Here is a 23,514-nt window from a genome sequence, read left to right as displayed (position 1 = left end):
AGGGGACACAGGTTCGAGCCCTGGTCCAGGAAAATCCCACAGCCGCGAAGCAGCTAAGCCCGTGCATCACAACTACTGAGCCTGTGCTCTCGAGTCCGTGAGCCACAAATACTGAGCCTACGTGCCACAACTAGTGAAGCCCACGCGCGTAGAACCCGTGCTCCGCAACAAGAGAAGCTACCGCAGTGAGAAGCCCGCGCACTGCAACGAAGAGTAGCCCCTGCTCACCACAACTAGAAGAAGCCTGTGCACAGCAAGGAAGACCCAACGCAGCCAAAAATAAATAAATAAAATAAATAAATTTAAAAATAAAAATAAGTCAAAAAAGGGGAAGTTTGCCACAAATATGACAAAATTTTCATTATCAATATAAAAATTCAAAAACTGATTTAAAATATACTAAGTTGCCAATAGAAAAATAGTCAATGGATATAAACAAGTCATAGAAGATAGTAGGTGACTAATAAATGTATATTCCAAGTTTAATATCAAGAAAAATCCAAGAAGTGGAAACCAAAAATATTGGCATGGTATGAAAAGGCACTCACGTGCTGCTCATGGAAATGTAAATTGGGGTCACCTTTCTGGAAAAAAAGTTGGCAATATGCTTTGATCTAATAATTACATTAGGAAGTTATTTCAAAATTCAGAGAAAGATTTGTGTAGGAAAATGACATGACATTATTTTCTTTCTGCACAGAAAAATACTGGATAAAAATGTTCTTTATGTTAACAGCAGTTGTCTCTGGGTGGTAGATGTTTACTTTCTTCTTTATAACAAGCAAATTAACTTTAGTCCAAAAAAAACTAAAGTTACTTTTTAGAATTCCTTTAAACAAATATCACCCAGCTCTTTTTATAGAAACAAATAATAAGTGTTTGCTAGTTCTAGTCCAAATGGACAGGGCTCCTATTTTAATTCTGGATTTTTACCTCCCACTCACCAAAAAGCCCCCATAGGAGCACAGCCAGAAAGGCCCTCTAGTCAGAGAGAGATCTAAGTTCAAATCCTAGAAACACCATTTATGGCTGTGTTACTTTGGGCAACTTTTCTAAATCTCAGTGCATTCTTAAATAAGACTACAGAATTTTAGAGATTAAGATAGCTCCAGGACTTCCCTGGTGGTCCAGTGGCTGAGACTCCGAGCTCCCAATGCAGGGGGCCCAGGTTCAATCCCTGGTCAGGGAACTAGATTCCACATGCCGCAACTAAGAGTTTGCATGCCACAACCAAAAGGTCCCGTGTGCCGCAACTAAGACCCGGCACAGCCAAATAATAAATAAATAAATAAAATAATAATAATAAAAAAAGATAGCTCCAATACTACAGAGGGCAGCTCAGAAAGGGTATAAAGATGAAGGTGTAATTTTGCAGGGAGGGAATAGGCTGGGACTATAAAATGAAATTATAAGAATACAGTTTGGGAATCATCCCAAAGAGAGTCATAGGGACATATGATCTGACATGATAAGCATGAGACTAAAAGAGTAAGTTTTTCTTCATTCTTCTGTACTGAACACTTCCTATGTGCTGTACACTAGGGACACAGCAGTGAACAGTATAAGCAGCAAACAGTATAAACAAGATCCCTGATTCCTGACCACACATTCTGTGGTGTCAGGGATGGAGGGTAAGGTGGGGGTGGAAGCCAGGCAGAAATAGACAAATCCAATTAGTGGTATGTGCCATAAATTAAAAAAGGTAATAAGATAGATGGGGGAGGGGTGCTTTTTAAATAGGGTGGTCAGGGAAGGCTCCCTGCAAAAGGTGAGCTGAGACTTGAAGGAAGAGGAGCCACGGAAGATCTTGGGTCTGAGGTCAGAGCAAGTGCAAAGTCAAAGATGGGAACAAACCTGACAGTGTTCACAGACAGCAAGGAGACCACTGTACAAGGAGATGAGACTGAAGTTAGGAGGGATCAGATTTTATGGGGCTGTATGATGAAAAGGAGTTTGGATTTTATTTTCATTGTGATAAGAACCCATCGATATTTTCAGCAGAGTAGCATGATCTGGTTGCGTTTTAAAACTTACTTCGGGGAGGTCCCTGATCGTCTAGCGGTTAGGATTCAGTGCTTTCACTGCAGAGGCCCAGGTTCAATCCCTGGGCAGAGAACTGAGATCCCGCAAGCTGTGCGGCACAGCCAAAATAAGAAAATAAACATAAAAATTACTTTGACTGGTCTGTGGTGAGAGAATTCTAGTAACAGGTTGCTACATACCTTGAACTAGTTAGGGGTGATAGCACTAGTGGTGGCAGAATCAAGCAGAATTCCCACAGAGGGTGATTTCAGCTCTTTCTTTCAAACCAAGCATAAAGGTCTCTTGTAAAACCGTCCGTGGTTCTCCCAGCTCCACTGTGCCACCACTGAACTTCATACACAATCCTAACCAAGTACTGCAATCATGTATTTACATAGCTGTCCTTCCTGATGGACACATTCTAGGAATGGAGGCAGGAAGCATGTCTTATTTATCTTTGATATACCTAGCCAAGTGCCTGGCACATAAAGAGTGCTCCTTTAACATCTGCTGATTGCAGTAGCGAACGAATACATTTAAAACATTTGAAGCCATTTGTATTAGTCTCCTAGGGCTGGTGTAACAAAGTACCACCAGCTGGGTGGCTTAAAACAACAGATATTTATTTCTTCTCAGTTCTGGAGACTAGAAGTTCAAAATCAAGGTGTCGGCAGGGCTGTGCTCCTTTGGCGGTACGCGAGCCTCTCACCGTTGCGTCCTCTCCCGTTGCGGAGCACAGGATTCGGACGCGCAGTCTCAGTGGCCATGGCCCACGGGCCCAGCCGCTCCGCGGCATGTGGGATCTTCCCGGACCGGGGCACGAACCCGTGTCCCTTGCATCGACAGGCGGACTCTCAACCACTGCGCCACCAGGGAAGCTCTGGCATTTACTTCTTGATAAGTTTGAACAAGTGAGAACAACTGGAAACAACCCACGTGTCTATCAACAGGTAACTGGATAAACAATGGAATACTATTTCTGTACTATTTTTTAAATAAATTTATTTATTTTATTTTTGGCTATGTTGGGTGATAGAACTTGTGGTAGTCAGTCTTAGAACTTGACCAAAGCTTCTAAGCTTTTGGTCAGCCTTAGAACTTGACCAAACTGTGGTCACTGAAACTAGATGTCAGGTGTTGGGCTGCGTGGGATTTGCTGGTATTATCTAAAAAGCCTCTCAGCATTGGTCCTTTTCCTGCAAATTCCTTAGTTTTTCCTATCAGCTTGACCCAGCCCAGCTTGGATGAAATGCTTATTTATAAAGTGTATTATTGGATTTGAGAAGGAACAGGGGCAAAAGATAGGAAGATAGGTAGGAGGAAGTGCCGGCAAAACAGCTTTGGGCTTATTCATTATTTTGCCGCAAAGACTTTAAAGCACCTACTAGGTGGAACCTTGGCAGAAATCATGCAAAAGTTGCATCACAATGACTTTACAAGAATTGAGCAGGGGGTGTGGAGCAGCCAAAATGTAGTTCTGGAGAGACAAAGATGAATAAAGTGCCTTTAAGGATTTCACAACATAGTGACAGGTAATTATTACACATCACCTCTAAGATGTCAAATGGGCATCTCAAACATGACATGTCCAAAACAGACATCTTGATCTTCCCCCTAAACCCATTTTTCTTTCTCCCAGACGTCTCTGTTTTAATAAGCAATACAACCACCCACCCAGTGCTCAAGCCAAAAATCTGGGACTCATCCTTTATTCCTTTCTATCCTGCTGATAGGATTCCAGTCTTTCAGCAAATCCTGTTGAAACTACCTACATAATATAGAAATACCATATCAACCCAGTGATCTGCCCCGGTGTAAACCACCATCATTTCCACCTATACAGTCTCTTAACCTGTCTACCCTCACCTATTCTTGCACCTACTCTCCCAATCCCTTCTCCAAAAGCAGCCAGATTGGTCTTTTAAACATCAGACCATTACATCTGCCTGGTTAACAACTTCTGCTGATTTTCCATTTCACTTAGAATAAAATCCAAACTCCGATCCATGCCTTTCAAGCCTCTGTATTTAACTGGCCCCTGCATTTACATGGCCCTCATCTCCTACTATTCTTCCCCTGGCTCACTCAGTTCCTGCCACGGCACCTCAGAGCTCCTGCAGTTAAGCTGGTCCTTCTGCCTGTGTTGCTTCCATGGATCTTGGTGTGGCCCTCCCTGACTGCTTTGAGAACTCATTCAAACTCGCACTCTCAGGCCTGCCTTCCCTGAGCAACCTATCTAATATAGCCCTGCTGCACCTCCCCCACCCCCATCACTGTCACCTTCCAATCCCTTACACTTCTTTTCATTTCTTCTCAGCACTTATTTGTCTAATTGTGACCGCATTGTCTGTCTCTTCCACTAGGCTCTATGTTATGTACCATTAGTGCAGGAACTTGATTTTGTCCCCCATTCTATCGCACTGCCTGGAGCCTAGGAGGCATTCATTAAATGTTTGTTGAATGAATGATTAATTAATGTTAAAACTGTAATTGTTTCATTGATTTACTCATTTGTTTCCCACATCGCCCCCACGTGAATGTAATCTTCGTGAAGACTGGGATCGTGTCCATTTTGTTCACTACAATACCCCCAACCTTTGGACAGGGCTGTAAAAGTGACAAGTGCAAAGCGATGTTAAAGGAAGGGGAGGGGCACTAAACTGACTGAAGGGGCTAAGGGAACCTTCACAGATAAAACGACCTCTAAACTGGAAAAGAAACAGGGTAGAAACTAAAAAGACGTAGAAGGTCTAGATTTCAAACAGAAGAAATCTCGCGAGATGTTGGACAGCCAAGATGGCTCTACCACTTGCCGCCACACTTAATATGGCGACCAGGGAGCGTTGCAGGAGGAAATCACGCGAGAGTTGCATCACCGCTACAGTCTGTGAATTGAGCCGGGGGTGTGGAGCAGCCAAGATGGAGCCGGCGGTTGGCAGTCCCGGCCTGCTGATTATGAACAACAAGCAGCCCCAGCCACCGCCACCTCCGCCGCCCGCAACGGCGCAGCCTCCAACTGGGGCACCGCGGACCGCCGGGAGCCTCGTGCCCGGGGGCAAAGCCCGAGAGTTCAACCGCAACCAGCGCAAAGACTCGGAGGTCAGGAGCTTCGGGGGGCGAGGCTAACACCAGGCAGGCGGCGGCAGGGGGTCCGGGCCCGGGGCCACTTTCGGGTCCAGGCTGGGTTTCCTGGAGGGTTCGGCAGGGAAGTTGTCATTTACAGCGAAAGGTGCAGGAAGCAAGGCTGGCATTCCCCGAGGCCGGAGGCGTGAAGGCGGGGTCCCCGCCCGGAGCTTTGCAGACCGGGAGAACCTCCCCGAGCCGCTGTCGGCTCGTTTGCTCCTGTGCGGCCGGGGCTGTGAGCGCGACCTCCGGGTCCCAGCCCCTGGGGAATCCACCCCCTGCCTCAGTTCGGGGTGAAGAGTCAGTGGTCAGCGTGCGCTCCAGAGGGCGGGGCGGCTGCACCCCCAGACCCCCTAGTCATCTCCGGCTTCTGGTCGCGTGGGTTCCGCGGCGGACGGCGTGTGTGGGCAGGGAAGGGACTGGCGAGGGTTGGGAAGGCACCTGGAAGACTGACGGAGCTAATTAGCACTAGTAGTATGCACTGTGCGCCTCGAGGTTGCGAGAGTAGGAGGGTGAGCAGTCCTGTTCACTCTGACCTTAGCCACTGCAGGTTCAGGCCACGGTTTGACAGTGCCCGGTGGTTGGTGTGCCCAGTGCGCCCGATGCTGAACTGTTAAAGATTAGAAATATATATTTAAACATGCGTTAGGTCTCAGCATCCCTCTTCTCTTGCTAGTGGGCTGTTCCTCCCATTCCGTAGACACAGTAGTCTGGAGCTGACTAGTCACCTCACCCCGAGTTAAAGAATTACTCCCACTGCCTCCGTTGTAGAATTCATGAATGAAGACACGCACGTCGCAGCGCTTTAGGGCTTCTTAATCACCTTGTTCCCAGAGCACTTACTGTGAGGTTTTCTTCACCTGAGAGGACACCGAGGCTGATTAGCAGTCAGGTGCTTATTGGTGAGAGGGAATTCCTCATTGTCCCGACATAATGTACCAGGTCATACCAAAGAGTGATGACGCTATCTTTAGACATGTGAAATCAGTTCCTCTCAAGCTTTTGGTTTTTGTTGGCAAGAGCAAACCTCTGATAAAACATCAAAATTTAGCAAGTTACAATCAGATACACTTTGAGCTTGAAGTGAATGACTTGAAAAAGCAATGAAACTGACGTTTTAGTAGCCCTTGCATGGTGGGCTTATTGCACATCAGTGGCGACTTCTTAATAATTTTTCAAGTATGGAGGATTATGAAAGTGGTAGGCGTGAATGCACTTTCATCATGAGAGGAGTCCTAGTTTTAAAATAGTGGCCATTAAATGCACTTGCTCTTTCTGCCCTTTAATTTCTATATAGACGCAACACGTGGAAGGTCAGGCAGAGAACACATTTAAGCTGAGAGACCTGCGTAAATCTGTTTTCTTACAGATACTGATGTGGCTCTTTTCTGAGTCATAGCTGAAATCAGTAGGCTGGGAGCATGAGGAATGCCTGCAGGCCAGGGAGGCAGATATTTGATGAGAGTCCACCGTGTGCCACACAGTTTTGATTAGTCCTTAAAAACCTTCAAGATAGATTTGTGTCATCCTCATTCCATAAATGAAGAAACTGAAGCTCAGGAACTTATGAGAGTGTGCACTCTGTTGCGTCGAATAAGGCGTAGAGTTCTTCACGTTATTCACTGTTTGTGGGTATATCGCTTTGTGGGTGGTCTTTGTCTTCCCAAGTAGATTGTAATTAAGTTCGAGGACTACCTTTCTCTTCAACTCTTTTCCCAGAACAGGGCTTCCAAGATGGTGTGTTCTCAGTACTCACCTATCCCCAGCAGTAAAAAGATTCTCTTTGTCATAGTCTCTCCTGTGTGTGGGAGGGAACCCATTTCTGTTCAGCCGCTGCCTTCTCTGTCAGTTCTCACTGAAATTTGAGAGAAGGGCAGGAAGGCTGAGGGTGTCAATACTCATTTTTTTCTGAGCTATTGGTAGCCCACTAGCCAGAAAGAAATGAGGCTTCCAAAATCTTAGCACCATGTGGAATGGTCATTTCACTGCACAGAGAACATGGAAGCTTCAGTGTTCATTCATCCAACAAGTACTTATTTGACTATAAGCTATTCATTCATTCAGTCAGTCAGTCATTCATGCCAAGTAGTGTGCTGGGCATTGTGGAAGCATTGGTGAGCAAAATGGACAAAACTCCCACTCTCGGGAAACTTGGCAGTCTCATGGAGAGGCAGACACTAAACAGATACACATGCGCATATATGATTATGAATTATGATAAGTGCTGTGAAGGAGCAGTGCAAGGTGCTCTGAGAGGGCTTATTAGGGAGACCTGAACTTCCCAGGAGACAATATACTGTGATACAACATCAGAAAAGTAGAGGCAAGGACGTCCTGTAACACAACAGTGTCTCTGGAAGCATATGTGTTTGTTCCTTTGGAAAACACAGTGATCTTTTGCATAACTCTCCTTTTCTCAGCAGGGCTATTCCGAGTCTCCAGACCTGGAGTTTGAGTATGCTGACACGGACAAGTGGGCTGCAGAGCTCTCAGGTAAAGCACAGGCCTTCGTATTATTTGGGGGTGCTGTTTTTCCTTATTGGTCTTTAATAAAATTAGGAGTGAGTGTCATCTGGGAGTTCATTTTTTCCCCCAGATAGTCCTAGTAGTGATGTGTATATGTAAAACATGTCAATTATTGGGTTCAAGCCCTTTGTATCTCATAACTTCGGCTTGTCCTTTACTTTTATGAAGCATCTCTGCATGATCACCTTACTTGGCTGTGGCCCAGTCCCAGTGTGGACATTGATGTTCCTTGGCCATATGCAGTCCCCCTGACAGTGATCTCTCCTAGAACAGGGGTCCTGAGGAGTGCCAGCAAGTGTGCCTGCATCTGTGCCCATCTGTCGCTGCCACTGCTGCTCACGTGTAATATGAAGTCAGCCTGAGTTGAATTTCATGCCTCCATAGCACAGGCCCTATTCTCAAGCCAGTTGCGAGACACACTTTCACGGTGGCGGTCATCCTGTGGCATGGCATGGTGGGGTTGATGCACGTCGGACTGGAAATGCCTGGCTTTATGCCTAACTGGCATCTGGTTATCGGCTGCAAGGGAAGTCAGCATTCTCTGCTTTGTGCACATCAGAGCATTAAGACCCCATCAGTCATTAGACAGCACAGTCCAGGAGTCACTGTGACTCAGGGACAGAGCTGGGTCTAGGAGCATACCTTCTCTGCTACATGTGACACCTGCTGTAGGACGTGGACATGGAGACGATGACACTTTGTTCTTGACAGAGCTTTACAGCTATACAGAAGGGCCAGAATTCCTGATGAATCGAAAATGCTTTGAGGAGGACTTCCGGATGCACGGTGAGATGATTCCCCCCACTTCCTGGCTCTTTCAACTTGCATCATGAGAGCTCTGCAGGGCTTCTCTTAGTCATCTGAATGACTTAAGTCATCCTGGAGTGGCCTGAGAAACCTGCTGAACCATGATTATTCAAGGCCAGATGGGACATTTAGGGTGGGCTTGCAGGTACTCGGTGGGGCCTTTTCAGAATGTGAGTATTGGGGGGAAAAACCTTTATGTGATTAAAATTGCACACAAAAAAGCAGTGTTTCAGGCTGGAAATTCAGATTCATAGGGCAGCAGTGTGACCTCATCCCTTATATAGAGAGTAATTTATCTTTCTGAGTGTTCTGGTTCTGTGGCAGTCCTGAATTTGATGGGTTGACATGGTGTCCGTCCCACTGTGAGGGTTTTTGTGGGCTCCAGTGTAAGTGGTCTCTTGCCCGGCAGTGACAGATAAGAAGTGGACTGAGCTGGACACCAACCAGCACCGCACCCATGCTATGAGGCTCCTGGACGGCTTGGAGGTCACTGCCAGGGAGAAGAGGCTGAAGGTGGCTCGAGCGATCCTCTACGTTGCCCAAGGTCTGAGTGGACACCCAGGGACCCCTGGCACCCACTTCAGTGGTGCTGCCCATCAGATATGGCCAGGGGCTCAGTGAGCTGTGCCCTGTGTTTGCAGGCACCTTCGGGGAGTGTAGCTCGGAGGCAGAGGTGCAGTCCTGGATGCGCTACAACATCTTTCTGCTCCTGGAGGTGGGCACGTTCAACGCTTTGGTGGAGCTTCTGAACATGGAAATAGAGTGAGTTCTTCTGAGGGGCTAAAGTAGGGAAAGGGCGGCGGAGGGACAGAGCTTGCAGAACTGGTTTTTGAGAGGGTTATATGCGCCACTTGGGGTTCTGTTCTAACCAGCCAGTTTGAATAACGGGAGATGCTCACCCAAACGTTGAAGACCAGTGAGGGGCCTCGCAGCCCGCGAACACCAGAGAGCTCGCCAGACACTGCAGCTCCTGCCCAGGCCCACAGTGCCCCTCAGAAAAATAAAAAGCCTTCTCATTTTGAACCTTCAGACTCCATGGTGTTTGCACCACAGGTTTCCCCGCAGCAGGAAGCCAGGCACAAGTCTGACACATGGGCTCAAACAAAGCCTGCTGTAGCCTGTGTCTCCACTAGTCCTTTGCTTGGTGGACAGGTCAGCTGCTGCTCGTCTGAGGAAAACACCATCAATAATAAAAGCACTCATTGCGTGCTTATATGTCCCAGGCATTGTTCTAAGGACACTACATGTACTAATTCATGTTAATGAATTAGCTGCTATTACCGTCCCCATTTTGCAGATGAGGAAACTATGGCACCGAGAAGTTGAGTGCCCAGGGGCACATAACTAGTAAGTGTTAGAGCCAAGATTCAAACCTTGGCAGTCTGGTCTTGGGCTTGAGTCCTTATCCACTGGGTCCTGTGGGTTCTTTTGCAATCTAAGCGCATAGCATAGGGTTTTATCCCCCTGTTGGGCGACACTTGTCGGGGGAGCCATTTCTCTTCCTTCCTGGGGGAAGGCACTGACTCTCGCATCTCTCCTGCAGCAACAGTGCTGCCTGCAGCAGTGCGGTGAGGAAGCCGGCCATCTCCCTGGCTGATAGCACGGACCTGAGGTGAGGCGAGCAGCAAGCCCAGACTCCCTGAGCTCTAGCTGGAGAACGAGGGCAGGGCAGGGCATGGGCGGGCACCTTTGGGTTTCCTTGCTGTGTGTGCTCACCCTCTAATTTGCAGGCGTGATGGACTCAGTGTGATCGGTAGGCCCTACTGAGGGCTCTCCCTAGGTGGGGCCCTGGGTTGAGACTCCCAACGGAAATCCAGGGTGAAGATGCTTAACAGAGCCACAGTGAAATGTGGCCTCCTGCCCACACTGCTGCTGGGAAACTCGGTGGAGTGGCATTTTGTATTTGGACAAAGCACATGAGGTGGCTCCTTCTGCTTCTGCCTTTCCGTGCAAAGCTTGACGCCTGTCTGTGTGGGGTTAGTCCTGACAACTTCATGACGTTTCCTGGCTGTGCCGGAAGTAATAGCAACTGCTAAAGAACAAGAACACCTTCCCATTTTTGTAAGGATTAGAATCTGACTCTTTCTGTGAATTTGGAAGTTTTCAGCTAGTACTGGTGGTGTTCCCCACTGTAGTTATGGTCCCTGGCCATCGCCCTGCTTGCTCCTGATTTCCCCTCCATCATGGTAAACACTTCCTTGCTCTCACCTTGATCATCCACTGCTTTGTCTGATCCAACACGGGCTTCCATAGCTCACGCCTGCCTCTGTGTTTTTCTCATTCCGGGAAGCTCAGGGTAGTAAATGCTTTTGGCCGTTCTTGTTCATATCCATCCATTCAGCAGCCACTTATTAAGCACCTGCTTTGAGCAAGCACTTTGCTAGAAACGGAAGACGATCTGGTCCCAACCTTAGCACCAGAGACAGAGAAGGAAGCACCCACCGCAAGGTGCTCTGTGGGACTCTTGTAGTTTTTTTTACATTACAGCCCTCCCCCCCAGCCAGCCTTGGTGCGCAGGCCTTTCTCGTGTCGTGTGGGATGTGAGGAAGCCAGGGGGTGCTCCCCTGACCCCCCATCCTGCTTCATTATAGCTGGCTTTTGTCGCCAGGGTCTTGCTAAACATCATGTACCTGATTGTGGAGACCGTTCACCAGGAATGTGAGGGTGATAAGGCCGAATGGAGGACAATGCGACAGACCTTCAGGGCTGAGCTGGGTAGGACTCTGGGGATCCTGGCTCAAGGCCCTGCCTGGGAATTGAGGCTGGAGGGCTTTGGGAGGGTCCTGTTCCTGCCTGTGGCCCTGATACCTTTGTGTACCCCAGGTTCCCCTCTGTACAACAGCGAGCCATTTGCCATCATGCTGTTTGGGATGGTGACCAAATTTTGCAGCGGCCATGCCCCTCACTTCCCCATGAAGAAGGTTCTCTTGCTGCTCTGGAAGACAGTGTTGGTGAGTGCGTCCTTGAAGGGGAATTCCCGTGCTAGGGGACAGGGCAGGAGGGAGAGTTTTCACTGTATATCCTTTTGAGTATTGAATTATATGAATATATAATTGCTTTGGTTAAAAAAAAAGTTCTGAAAGAAGATTCCTGAAAGGTGATGGCAAAAAAAGTGTCACTTTGGCCTCACTGCAGCCAAAGAGGACTTGGCCTTTGAATCAGAATAGACTGTTGGCTCCCTGGTTCCTGGAAGCTGTTTTCTGCAGTCATAGGACACGTCTCTCCAGGCACGCTGCTCTTGAACCTGGAGTTTGCAAAGTGATTTGAGGCAAAATTAGAGCTGGTGTAATTGGGGCCCCCTCAGTCAGATGTCACTTGAAAGAAGAAAGAGTCCTGTGCCTCCATTTTCCTCAGGGTATGGTGTGAAAGCTGACTCTTTCTCTAGCTAGTGAAGGGGTGGGTCCAGCAGAGTGGGCTGGCTAGCACCCTTGGCTTGGGAGCCGCTGTCAGCAGCCAGGCCCAGGCCAAACCAGGAGCCCTTCCCTCCAGGAGGAGCGACCTGGGGAGACAGCGGAGCTGGGGTCTGGACTCCTGCTCTTGCTGGGACTCACCTTCCCCTCTTTCACAATGGGCCAGCTCTGCGGAGCCAGGGCTCAGCGAGGTTAGGCCTCCTTAGAGTGCTCTACACATCTGACGTTGGCCAGATAAGCTTGTTGACCCCCACGAAGCCTCACTGAAGCCAGAGAGGAAAGCCGAATTGCTCAGAAACAGTGAAACTGAGCAGCCTAAAGTTGCTGAACGCTGCTGAGGTTTTGCTGCTAGGGGGATGTTTAGATGAAGGTGGGTTTTTTGTTTGGTTGGTTTTTAACTTGAACATCCAACAGTGTATTCCCCATTTGACTTTGAAAGACTGGCATGTACAGCTTTTGAAGCATTTGAGTCTCACCTACTTTTCTAGGAACTTGAAGGGTTAAGCTCTTCAGATGGCCTTTGTCTCACTCGAGGAGTCTGTTGTACACACAGAGCTAGGCGTGCCTCTGCACTAGGCTCAGTCAGCCTGCGCATCTCCACTCCTTGCCCCCTGTGCTCCTCTCCCATGTTGATGTCGCTCGTTTCTCCTGGGGGGTGCATTCAGTCCCTTGTTGGGAGGTTGTGTGGGTCTCTAAAGATACGGGTCACGGTGTGCCAGATGCTTTTGAGCTTGACACAGACAGGGACCCGCTTACGGACATGTCTTCCCGGCTCTGCGCCTGTCTGTGACACAGTGCACGCTGGGCGGCTTTGAGGAGCTGCAGAGCATGAAGGCCGAGAAGCGTGCCATCCTGGGCCTCCCCCCGCTGCCTGAGGACAGCATCAAAGTCATCCGCAACATGAGGGCCGCCTCTCCCCCAGCGTCTGCCTCTGACCTGATCGAGCAGCAGCAGAAACGGGGCCGTCGGGAGCACAAGGTGAGGGCGACAAGGTCCCTACGACTCCTGAGAGTTCTCAAGGTGCACGGGTGCAGTGGCATAGTCACTGGATGAGCCCCAGGTTGTTGGACGGTTGTTGAAGTCTCCCCTGATCAGCAAGTCAGAATGAATGCCTTTAGGGCAGGGACACTGTGTCCCCAGCCCAGGGCCCAGCTTATAGTGGGCACTCAGAATGTGGCACTTGTGAGGGACTTGGGCAAGGACTGATTTGTCACTTGGGCCCAACCTTGACTTCCTCTCAGGTTTCCACTGCTCCTGGCTCTCTTCCTACCACCTTTCTGTGTGATCACTTCTTTAGCCTCCATGCCCCTTTTTATCCAGTTCGTCAGTTGGCACTTGTCTGCTCTCCCGTCCCTCTGCTCTCAGGCTCTGATAAAGCAGGACAACTTGGATGCCTTCAACGAGAGGGATCCCTACAAGGCTGATGACTCTCGAGAGGAGGAAGAGGAGAACGATGACGACAGCAGTCTGGAGGGGGAGACATTCCCCCTTGAGCGGGATGAGGTGATGCCTCCCCCACTGCAGCACCCCCAGACTGACAGGCTTACCTGCCCAAAGGGGCTCCCGTGGGCTCCCAAGGTCAGGTGAGTCTCAGACCTCCGCAACACTCTGTGCTCCTGAAACCAGTGTTGTCACATCCCCACGCCTGGCACCGGGCCTGAGTTGTCACGTGAGGTCCTGTGCAGGGCCATTCTGGCCTTGGCTCTGCGATGAGCCTCTCTTAAAGTGCCCAGTGCTGGCCCTGGGGGTGTCAGGGTGCTGGCCTTGCACAGAGAGGCCCTTATATGGCTCTTGAGTCAGTAACGTGGGTTAGCTCTTGGTTGGACATGATACTAGTGAAAGGGAGCGGGAAAAAATTAAAACAAGGACATTTAAGTGAACCCATCTCCACCCACCCTGGGGTTGTGTATGATTTTTTTTGCGGTACGCGGGCCTCTCACTGTTGTGGCCTCTCCCGTTGCGGAGCACAGGCTCCCGACGCGCAGGCTCAGCGGCCATGGCTCACGGGCCCAGCCTCTCCGCGGCATGTGGGATCTTCCCGGACCAGGGCACGAACCCGTGTCCCCTGCATCGGCAGGCGGACTCTCAACCACTGAGCCACCAGGGAAGCCCTGTATATGATTTTTGACAGAATATTATAGATTAAGGGAGAATTTCTTTAGAACCATAATTAAGATGTTTGAGATATATGTGCGTGAGTCAGTGGATGTCAAGGTTCCTGGATGTATATAAATGGTATCTGTTTGAAAGGGCACCAACTTAAGAAATAGATGAACATGTGAAAAGATATAGGGGTCATTTTCTTGATCCAGGCTAAAGCCCCAGTTTTCAGTGATCTGTGGTGGGAATACAAAACAAGTCATCAGAAAAGGCAAGCTAGCCTGATTGTCTGAGACAGGACAGTATGACTCATATGAAAAAATCAGTAGCTTACAGCTCTAATTGTAAAAATTGTGAATATCTGAGAAATTCTGTTGTGACAAACTTGTTATTAATATCTGAATAAAGTATGCTTTTAAGTTTGATGTATCACCTTAATCTAATGAATAAACTAGTTACACATTTTTAGATTATTGATCCAACAGCATTATGAAGGACCTTAAAATAGTCTGAAGATTTCAGTTCTTTGTTTTTTTATTTTCTTTTTTCCAAAAAGAAAAACAATTGTGGGAGACTTTTTCTTTTGGCTTCACAGTTTCTGGACATTCTGTGTTTTGTTAACCATGATGACTTGAGATAACATTTAAGAAAGCTGCAGTCTTTTCCTTTGGCAGAGAGAAAGACATCGAGGTGTTCCTCGAGTCCAGCCGCAGCAAGTTCATAGGTTACACTCTGGGCAGGTGAGTGTGATCCGAGTTCCTTTTAAAGAAAGGTAGTGGGGTCACCCTCCCAGCCTTTGGTGTGTGGGGACCCAGGCCTAACACAGGGCCTCTGTTATTCTCCAGTGACACAAACACAGTGGTGGGGCTGCCCAGGCCAATCCACGAAAGCATCAAGACTCTGAAGCAGGTAGGTGGCTTTGGGTGAGCTTTTGGCCTAGGTTGGTCCCAAGTGAGTAAAGTGAGACCAGCCCTTTGGGAGAAGCCTTTTTAGACTTCTGTCTCCCTGAAGGAACTGGGGGTGGAGGAACAGGTGGACAGTGGCGGCATCCTTTAAAACAGTTTTTCATGCGTTTTACTTATTTTAACTGAGGTTTTGTTTGGGGCACTTACTGGGGGTTCATGAAAGATTATATTACCTGACAGTTGGGTTTTAAGGGGCTTAGTAAGTAGCCTGCCTTTTCCTTGCCCAAGTTCTAAGGCAGTTGAGTTAGGGGAGTAGGCAGAGGGAGATTGAAATGCCAGCTTTATTGCCCATGGAGTGATTGGAGAATGAGGCATGAGAACACAACAAAAATAGGTGTCCGGATACCTCACTTCCAGAGTTAGGCAGACTCGCCTACCCAGACCAGGCAGTGCTAGAACCCTGCTGAGCCTGGTCAAGGAGCAGAAGAGTTTACAGGCTTTTCTTTTTTCTGAAGAGAGAAGAGAAAGAGGGGCTGAGACTGTCCTGTTCCTCCTCCCGTATTGGCCAGCCCGGGAGGGGAGGAGTGAGTGTGGGGGGAGGGGCGGGGAGGGGCCAGGAGTGCTCTGTGCACTCGTGTCCCTCCACCTGGGAGGAAGCAGCACGAGTGGGGAAGAGGTGTGGCCCCTAATAGCACGTCTGGAATGTAAATGTTTATATGTTTTTGAAATTTGTGGTACCAAGTGGGCTTCATGCAGGGGCTTTCTGAGCATTTGAGTCCTTGATTCTGAGTACTTGGGTGCTTGATTCTGCTTTTGTTTTCCTCCTGTCATTGTCACTATCTGCAAAACCCCTTTTCTTCTTTAATTTGCTTTTTTCCTGATCTATCGTGTGCTTTTTTACACTGGTTTTAAGAGGTAGGTGCCCACTTAGAAAAATATTTCAGGTTTGGGATTTTAGTTCGGGATCTGTATGGTGACTTAGCGCTCTTTGAGAAGATGATGTTTGAGGAAAATTGTGTGGGGTCTTTGCCAGGTGTGGGCATTTGGCCAGAGAATGAGGGGTGTTTTCCCCGGCGCCTCGTTCCTTCTCTCTCCAGCACAAGTACACGTCGATTGCAGAGGTCCAGGCGCAGATGGAGGAGGAGTACCTTCGCTCTCCTCTCTCAGGGGTGAGTTGGAGGCCTTCCTCAGTCCGTAGGATCCCAGCTGTTCCCAGCACTGTGCTGGGCCTAGACCGCAAAATGCCCCAGGCCTGCCCTCAAAAAGCTCCCAGTCTGGCTCCCGCTGCAGGGCTGGCGAGTGTCAGGTACAGGGCTTAAGAGCACAGACTCTGGGCCGGCCACCTTCCTCTGAATCCATTTAGTGGGTAGCGACCTAGGCAAGGTACTGGCTCTCCTTCCGCTTTCGTTTCCTAGCCTCTTAAATGGGAATGACAATAGTACCTTCTCCATAGAGTTGTAGTAAGGATTAAATGTGTTTTTACAAGTAAAGTGTCTGGCATGTTGTATCATTCAAGGTTTGCTATCATTATCATCATTTACATCCATACTTACAGATTCTCCTCCAGCCAGCCAGCAAGCTGGCTCAGGAGAGCATCGTCAGGACCGGGCTTTGTATTTGTACCTATTACCCATTTTGTTGAAAGGGAGAAGAGGAAGTCGAGCAAGTCCCTGCAGAAACCCTCTACCAAGGCTTGCTCCCCAGCCTGCCGCAGTACATGGTGAGTGCACTTCTCCTGAGTGTTCTACCTGCCATGGGGTCCCCTCCCGACAACACTGGCCTTGAGAGCATGCCCGCCAGTGTCCTTTAACCCCTCCTCCTGCTGCCTGAGCACCTCCAGAAGGACCACCTCTCAGGGCCTAGTGCTGCCCCTGGCCCCTCTCATCCACACCGTCTGAACAGTCTGCTCCTCCCCAGATTGCGCTTCTGAAGATCCTGCTGGCCGCAGCTCCCACCTCAAAGGCCAAAACGGACTCAATCAACATCCTAGCAGATGTCCTGCCTGAGGAGATGCCGTGAGTATCAAGTCTTGAGTATTGAGTGTGTATGGCTCCTATGAATGGAGCAGGTCAGGGGCAGAAGGGTAGAGGCGAAAGGGGAAGTGTTTGCCTTTTGGTCCCACTGTTTGCTAGGTTGTTTGCTGTTGTCATTCTTTGTTTTTGTTGTTGCTGCCGCTGCTGTTGTTTTGGCTCAACTTCTCTGCAGATTAAGTTTAGGGTATTCCTGGCTCAGATGAAAGAAAACGTACTGGGTGAAATACTCAGTTTTACTGCTTGGGGAGGTGGCTTAATCTGGTTGGCCTGGATTCTAGTGTAGACTCTGCCGCTGAGTGAGTATCTGAGTGAATTGGTGAAAGTCACTTCCTCCTCTGTAAAATGAATCGGACTGTGTTTGACATTTCCCCAAAGGCTCCTTTGAAAGCTATGTGATTGGGACATCCAGGACGTACAGTTTTAGCTTCTGGACAAAAATCAGCCAACAGCTGGACGTGAGCTGCGTGTAGATTCTTTCCTATTTGCCAGTGAACTGGCATGCAGAATATTTTTGAATGTCTCAGGGTGATAGTAAAATCCTTAGGGGTTCTTCCTCCCTGGGGCACGGACCTCATCTTTTTGATGTGAGAGTACGAACTAAGATCACTTTGTGCTTTGAGAAGGACCTGGGCACTTGATCTCCTGCCTGCCTACCAGTACCACCCAGCTCTGAGGCCAGTTCCCTGGTGGGTGGACCCCTTGCGTCTGGTGGTGACAGCCAAGTGAGGGAGGAGGCAGCGTTGGCTAACACCGAAGGGAATGTCATGGAGCACCAGGCCATCATGATGGTCCTTGGGAAAAAGCCTCCACAGTCAAATATCGATCTCCTCTTATAAAGATTTATAGTGAGAGCTCCTAAATTTGCAAGAAACTGATTTAAGTAAATGCTTCCTAAATTTATCTGACTCCAAAACCCCTTTTCCCCATAATATGAAACATCTCAATATACTGGTATTCCACAGAACACACTCTGAAGAGCACAGGTTCATATGGTGGCAGAAGCTTAGGGGAGATCTTGAGATGAGAAGTTCAGTTTTGGAGGAAAAGCAAAGAAATAGGCTAAGAATGTGTTTGGGGCATCACAAGGAAGAAATCAATTATGCTGAGCTAGATTGCTTGTTAGGTGGGTGGGTGGAGCTGGGCGTAACCTCTGAGATGTCCGTAGGGTGGGGGTGAGGTGGGAGCTTCGCCCAGAGAAGGCTCAGGAATCCCGTCTCTCCTGGGACCACCAGAGAGGAGGGTGCTGCACCTGCTGGGGGCCCACCCGGGTGATTGTGCTTCTAGCACCACAGTGTTGCAGAGCATGAAGCTGGGAGTGGATGTGAACCGCCACAAAGAGGTCATTGTTAAGGCCATTTCTGCGGTCCTGCTGCTGCTGCTCAAGCACTTTAAGTTGAACCACGTCTACCAGGTACCTGCAGCCCCTTCCTTCTGTCCACTGGGCCAGGGCCTCAGGCAGTGCTGCTCCTCTAGCCCCAAAGAACAGAGGCCTTGGCCTTCAGATCTCCTTGAGCTCTGCATGAATGTTCTAAGACACAGTCCTCCCAAGGCCTTTTACCACTGGAGGAAGGAGGGTGAGGTCCCACGGGCATGCTTATATTTCTTCCTGTTGCTTGCAGTTTGAGTATATGGCACAGCACCTGGTGTTTGCCAACTGCATCCCTTTGATCCTGAAATTCTTCAATCAAAACATTATGTCTTACATCACTGCCAAGAACAGGTGATAAGGACCAGGGATCAGGAAGGGGTGGGTATGGCCAGATGGCAGGGCTCCCAGCTGGCCTCTCCCACTGAGTCCGTTCAGCACCCACAAGCCAGTGCTCTGCCAGGCGTCAGGACCCGAAGATGAATGAGACATGGTGCCTGCCTATAGAGAGCACCAGTTTGTCAAACCTGAGTCTAGCTAGTCTAGTGACAGGTGACTCGGTCTGTCTTTGCCTGGATGGCTGGATGGCAGGGTTCTCATCCTGGGCTCCAATACCGCCCTCACTGCCCTTCTGTGCCCTTTTTTTTTGAGGGGACTGGCTGGGCGCTTGCTCTCAAAGGAGTTTGGCCCCGTGCACTATAATGTCTTGTCCCGACCCCATCACCTGGCGCCAGCTGTACTTGACATTGACAGCTCATCGGCGTGATAACACCACAAGCTGAGCTGTTAGCCAGACACAGTCTCCAGTGGCGGCTTGGCATAAATTAATTGCCTTGAGAAGTCCGCCCCCCGCTCCAGATTTATTGCTGTGAGGGATAATGTGCTCTCTCCACCCCTTACAAGATTACGAGCTTGTCTCTGGCTACAGAGGGGTCTTACAAGTTCACTCGTAGCAGGTATTTCCCCGTCTTAGAGCTGGGGACAGTGGGGTGGTGCGGACAAGGTCGATTACTGCTTCTGCTCCCACAAGTGCGGGAGGGAGGCCAGGAGCCAGCAGCTGCTCCTCCAGACTCCAGCCCTCGCTCAGGGCGGGTGCCTGGGCTCTCTTGCCCTGTGCAGCATCTCTGTCCTAGACTACCCTCAGTGCGTGGTGCACGAGCTGCCGGAGCTGACTGCCGAGAGTCTGGTGAGTAACTAGCCTCTTCCCCGGCGGTCCCTTTGGTGTGAGGGTTGTGGTGGAGAGCCTGCCTCCCCCTCACAGGGGTAGAGGTTCTTCACAGGTGCGGTCACTGTTAAGTGCCGGGCTTTTGAAGCACTGTAATTGCATAGAAGGGCTGAGGGGCGGACCCTGCAGAGTGGGAAGATTTGGATTTACGGCTTGTTTCAGAAGTGTGGTCTTCAGGTGCTGCCGACCCAGAGCTCACCTGGTTGAGTTGTTTCCCTCTCCCCACACTCGAACTCTCTGGGGCCACAGCTCTGAGGAGCCACAGCCCCCAATATCATGCTCCATGTTTCCTGCAGGAAAATTCTAGGGAGCACCCCTTACCCTCTGCCAGCTTCTGGGATGGACGTCCCCCTGGGCTGAGGGGAGGAGAGGGTTCCTGGTACACGTGTGGAGAGACTGAGCAGTGCTGACGTCACAGATGGGAGGGCCTTGGAAACTGCGGAGCACCTGCAGCTGTGCAAGAGATGATTGTTCCTGGGTTTTCCCTGTAGGAAGCAGGTGACAATAACCAGTTTTGCTGGAGGAACCTCTTTTCCTGTATTAATCTGCTTCGGATCTTGAACAAGCTGACAAAATGGAAGCATTCGAGGACGATGGTGAGTCAGCACAGCCAGCAGGCATGAATCTTGGAGCTCAAAGCAGCGTGCCACCTGCTGTCCGGTCCCTTCACGTTAGGGGGCAGGGGTCCCCACCTAACTTTCCTATAGCCACATCCTTGCATTTTAAGGGCTGATCTCTGGTGCCTTGATGAGTTGAACTGGAAGCTGGAAGAGGCTCAGTCATGTGCTGAAACAAATCTACATATGTAGAAGGCATTTTCTGTATCCTCTTAATCTCTGCTGGTTCTCCACCAAGGTTCTGAGAGTCTCCTTAACCCTGAGTCTGTGGATCCCTTTGGGGCGGGGAGGTCCGTGAATCCTCTGAAATTGTGTATGTGTGCACATAGGGATATTTCTGGTGAAGGAATTCATAGCTTTCTTCAGATTCCAGAATGACCCATAATTAGGATGACCAGCCATCCAGCTTTGCCTGGGACTTTCCTGGTTTCAGCAGTGGAAGTGTCCCAAGTCCCAGGAAACCCTTCAGTCTGGGGGAAACTGCAGCAGTTGGTCACCCTGCCCCTAACCCCAGAAGGGATGGCAGCATGGTGGTGGTGCAGGTATTTATTTCTGCCCTCAACGTGGGCCTCCCTTTTAACCCTTCCCAGATGCTGGTGGTGTTCAAGTCAGCCCCCATCTTGAAGCGGGCCCTGAAGGTGAAACAGGCCATGATGCAGCTCTATGTGCTGAAGCTGCTCAAGGTGCAGACCAAGTATCTGGGGCGGCAGTGGCGAAAGAGCAACATGAAGACGATGTCTGCCATCTACCAGAAGGTGCGGCATCGGCTGAACGACGACTGGGCTTACGGCAACGGTGAGGCTCCCCACGAGGCGAGGCGGGGCGGGGGTGGAGGGGCGCGGGGAGGTGACAGCTTTCCCTCTAAGCTTCCCTGAGTAACCTGGAAGAGCCCAGCTCCTGCTTCTGTAGCGTCAGGATGGGAGCCCTGGGAAGGACTTGGAGAAGCTGCCAGGCTTGGCATCTGTGATCATACCCATTCCTCTCTGAGCCTCCCCTTTCCTTCTCCAGAAATGGTCACAAGACTTTCTCTGTCCTCTCGTCCTCTCTCCCCCATGCAGCTGCCGTGGTTCTGGTCACTGAAATTCTCACAGCTCCTGATGGATTCCCTGCCAGTTCCTTTCTCTCCATCAGTGCCTCAGACTTGGCTCTAGTGATCTTTTTAAAATACAGATCCAGTGGTGGTACCTCCCTGAGTAAAATCCTTCATTGGCTTCTGATTTCCCTAAGAATTAGTGCCAAACTCTTAACGTATTTAAGGCCCACACTTTGTCCCTCCGTGTCCTCATCTAATCTGTTCCAGCTTCCCCTCAGCCCAGCTTCCATCACACCTATAGGGCTCTGGGCACAGTCAGTGCACATTGGCCATGCTTTCCCCCAGTTTGTACCCTCTCCCGGCAGCGCACCTCCCCGTACCCCCTAATCGTTCTGCATCTGCATGTGTTCCTCCCCTCCGCACCTTGGCCTCCCTGGCAGAGTGGGTCTTCCCGGTGTCCCCTGAGCATGCTACCCGCACCCTTACGATTCCCGGCCACAGCACCAGGACCATATGGCTGCATCTGCACGCCCAACGCCCTGAATTTGTGCAGAGCCAAGGTGGCCCACGGCACCTGGTCAGGGAATTGAGAGAACAAGCAGAGGAGGGGATCTGCAGGTTCCTGCCTCTGATCCCAGAGAGCCAGGGAGAGCGTGACTTTGAGAGAAGCACGTTGTACCCCTGGCTTTCCCTCACTGGATCCACATAAACTGCAGTGTAGCCTCTTTCTCCGTAGCTCTGGCTTTTCGCCTTTGACCTGACTTACCTGTGTGTCTAGGAAAGAAGTCCTGTCAGTTTTCCCGAGGATGGGGCTCGGAGGTTTCCCGCTCCTGGTTGACAGTCAACATTCCAAGCCCAGGCTGGCGTGGCCCTAAGCTGCAGTGAACCCCAGGGGAGCTGCCACAAGGGCTTGGCTCCTAACCATGGCTTCCTGCTTTGTCCTAGATCTTGATGCCCGGCCTTGGGACTTCCAGGCAGAGGAGTGTGCCCTTCGTGCCAACATCGAGCGCTTCAACGCCAGGCGGTACGACCGGGTCCACAGCAACCCCGACTTCCTGCCTGTGGACAATTGCCTGCAAAGTGTCCTGGGCCAGCGGGTGGACCTCCCTGAGGACTTCCAGATGAACTACGACCTCTGGTTAGAAAGGGAGGTCTTCTCCAAGCCCATTTCCTGGGAGGAGCTGCTGCAGTGAGGCTCCTGGGCAAGAGACTGAAAATGAAAGAAGGGGTGATCTCCAGGTACCCCAGGGGCTGTCCTGGTTCCTTGCTGCAGTGCTCCCATCCCCCTCCAGGTGGCAGCACAGCCCCACTGTGCCCTTCCCAGCCAGTGCTGGGTTGGCTGGGGAGTCTGCATCTGACCTCTCATTGATTCCCAGCGTCCTGCTCGTGAGTGGTCATCTCTCTGCTTGGGATCCTCTCTTCCTTCACTCCTCCGCGCCCTCCTCTCTTGGACATAGTTGGTTGCAGCTCATTTGTCATTCCACCCAAGGCTGGGAAAACCTGGGATGGGCTGGGAACCCGCTGCATCTGAATTTCAGGGGTCACGCTGACTCTTCCTGAGACACAAATCCTTGGCATGTCAGCTTGCCAAAGAGGAGGGCTTACGATTAGAGCCAGGCCAGAAAGTCAGAATCTTGGTTTTGCTTTGGGGGCTTTCTGATGTCATTCCAGCCTCTTGCTAAGTTTCATCTAGAAGCAATTGCAGAGGCTCCTGCAGCTGCCTCAGCAGTTTGGTTTTGGACGGGGTTGGGACAGGAAGAGAAGCTTCCCTTAACCAGAGGTGCCATTTTTTTTTTTCTTGGTGTGCAAGGGTCTGTAAATATATATGAATCTGTGTGTGTTCTCTTGTGTCACATTGGGGTTTTTAATGTGTTTGTGTATTCTGTTTACATTAAAAGGAAGCAAAAACAATGCCCATTGCCTTGTCTGCAGGAAATATGGCCCCTGAATATCTCCTCCAGGTCTAGAAAGAGAGTTTTCTTGCCAGCATTGATAGGTCACCCCCTTGTCCCTGCCAAGCTGCCCACCTTTCTCATCTGAGGGGGAAGGGGGGGGGGAGTTGGCACTTATCCCAAGTGTTCTTTCCCCACATCAGTCTGGTTTTGCTCCAGGGCGCCCAGCCCAGGGCTCTGGGTTGCTGGAGCTGTAAGTTGTCTGCACCCCTGGGTTAGAGGTATTACAGTAGGCACCCCAGGCTTCTCTGGATCACACCCCTGAGCTGGTATCAGTATTAGGGAGGGAGGGGCAGGTCAGAGAGGGGCTCGACTGTGCTGGACTCTCACTGGGGTAGATGGGAACTGAGAGGAAGCTTAAGTGCCCAGAGCCTGGGGAAGCAGACCGTCAGGAG

At 50.1% G+C, this 23,514-nt stretch overlaps 1 protein-coding gene across 3 annotated transcripts; it reads left to right on the top strand.

The window, feature by feature from the left end:
- Positions 1-4,908: 4,908 nt before the first annotated feature.
- STRIP1 (striatin interacting protein 1) lies at positions 4,909-23,082 on the top strand. Of its 3 annotated transcripts, none has more exons than XM_030868968.2 (21): positions 4,909-5,121; positions 7,569-7,638; positions 8,383-8,457; positions 8,888-9,022; positions 9,120-9,240; positions 10,022-10,090; positions 11,087-11,193; positions 11,302-11,429; positions 12,684-12,866; positions 13,254-13,471; positions 14,663-14,728; positions 14,834-14,897; positions 15,991-16,062; positions 16,539-16,613; positions 16,811-16,908; positions 18,211-18,337; positions 18,546-18,646; positions 19,412-19,478; positions 20,009-20,113; positions 20,725-20,929; positions 22,113-23,082. In XM_030868968.2, the coding sequence occupies exons 1-21, from the start codon at positions 4,942-4,944 to the stop codon at positions 22,358-22,360; spliced, it is 2,514 nt and encodes an 837-aa protein (XP_030724828.1). In that variant the 5' UTR covers positions 4,909-4,941; the 3' UTR covers positions 22,361-23,082. The 3 variants fall into 3 exon arrangements, with proteins under 3 accessions (XP_030724828.1, XP_060157462.1, XP_030724827.1); XM_060301479.1 differs by having other exon boundaries at positions 7,566-7,638; positions 8,894-9,022; XM_030868967.2 differs by having other exon boundaries at positions 7,566-7,638.
- Positions 23,083-23,514: the final 432 nt, after the last annotated feature.

Source organism: Globicephala melas, chromosome 1 (assembly GCF_963455315.2).
Source record: "Globicephala melas chromosome 1, mGloMel1.2, whole genome shotgun sequence".
Taxonomy (NCBI): Eukaryota; Metazoa; Chordata; class Mammalia; order Artiodactyla; family Delphinidae; genus Globicephala; species Globicephala melas.
Note: the sequence above shows the minus strand (reverse complement) of the source record. Positions and strands in the feature narration are given on the sequence as shown.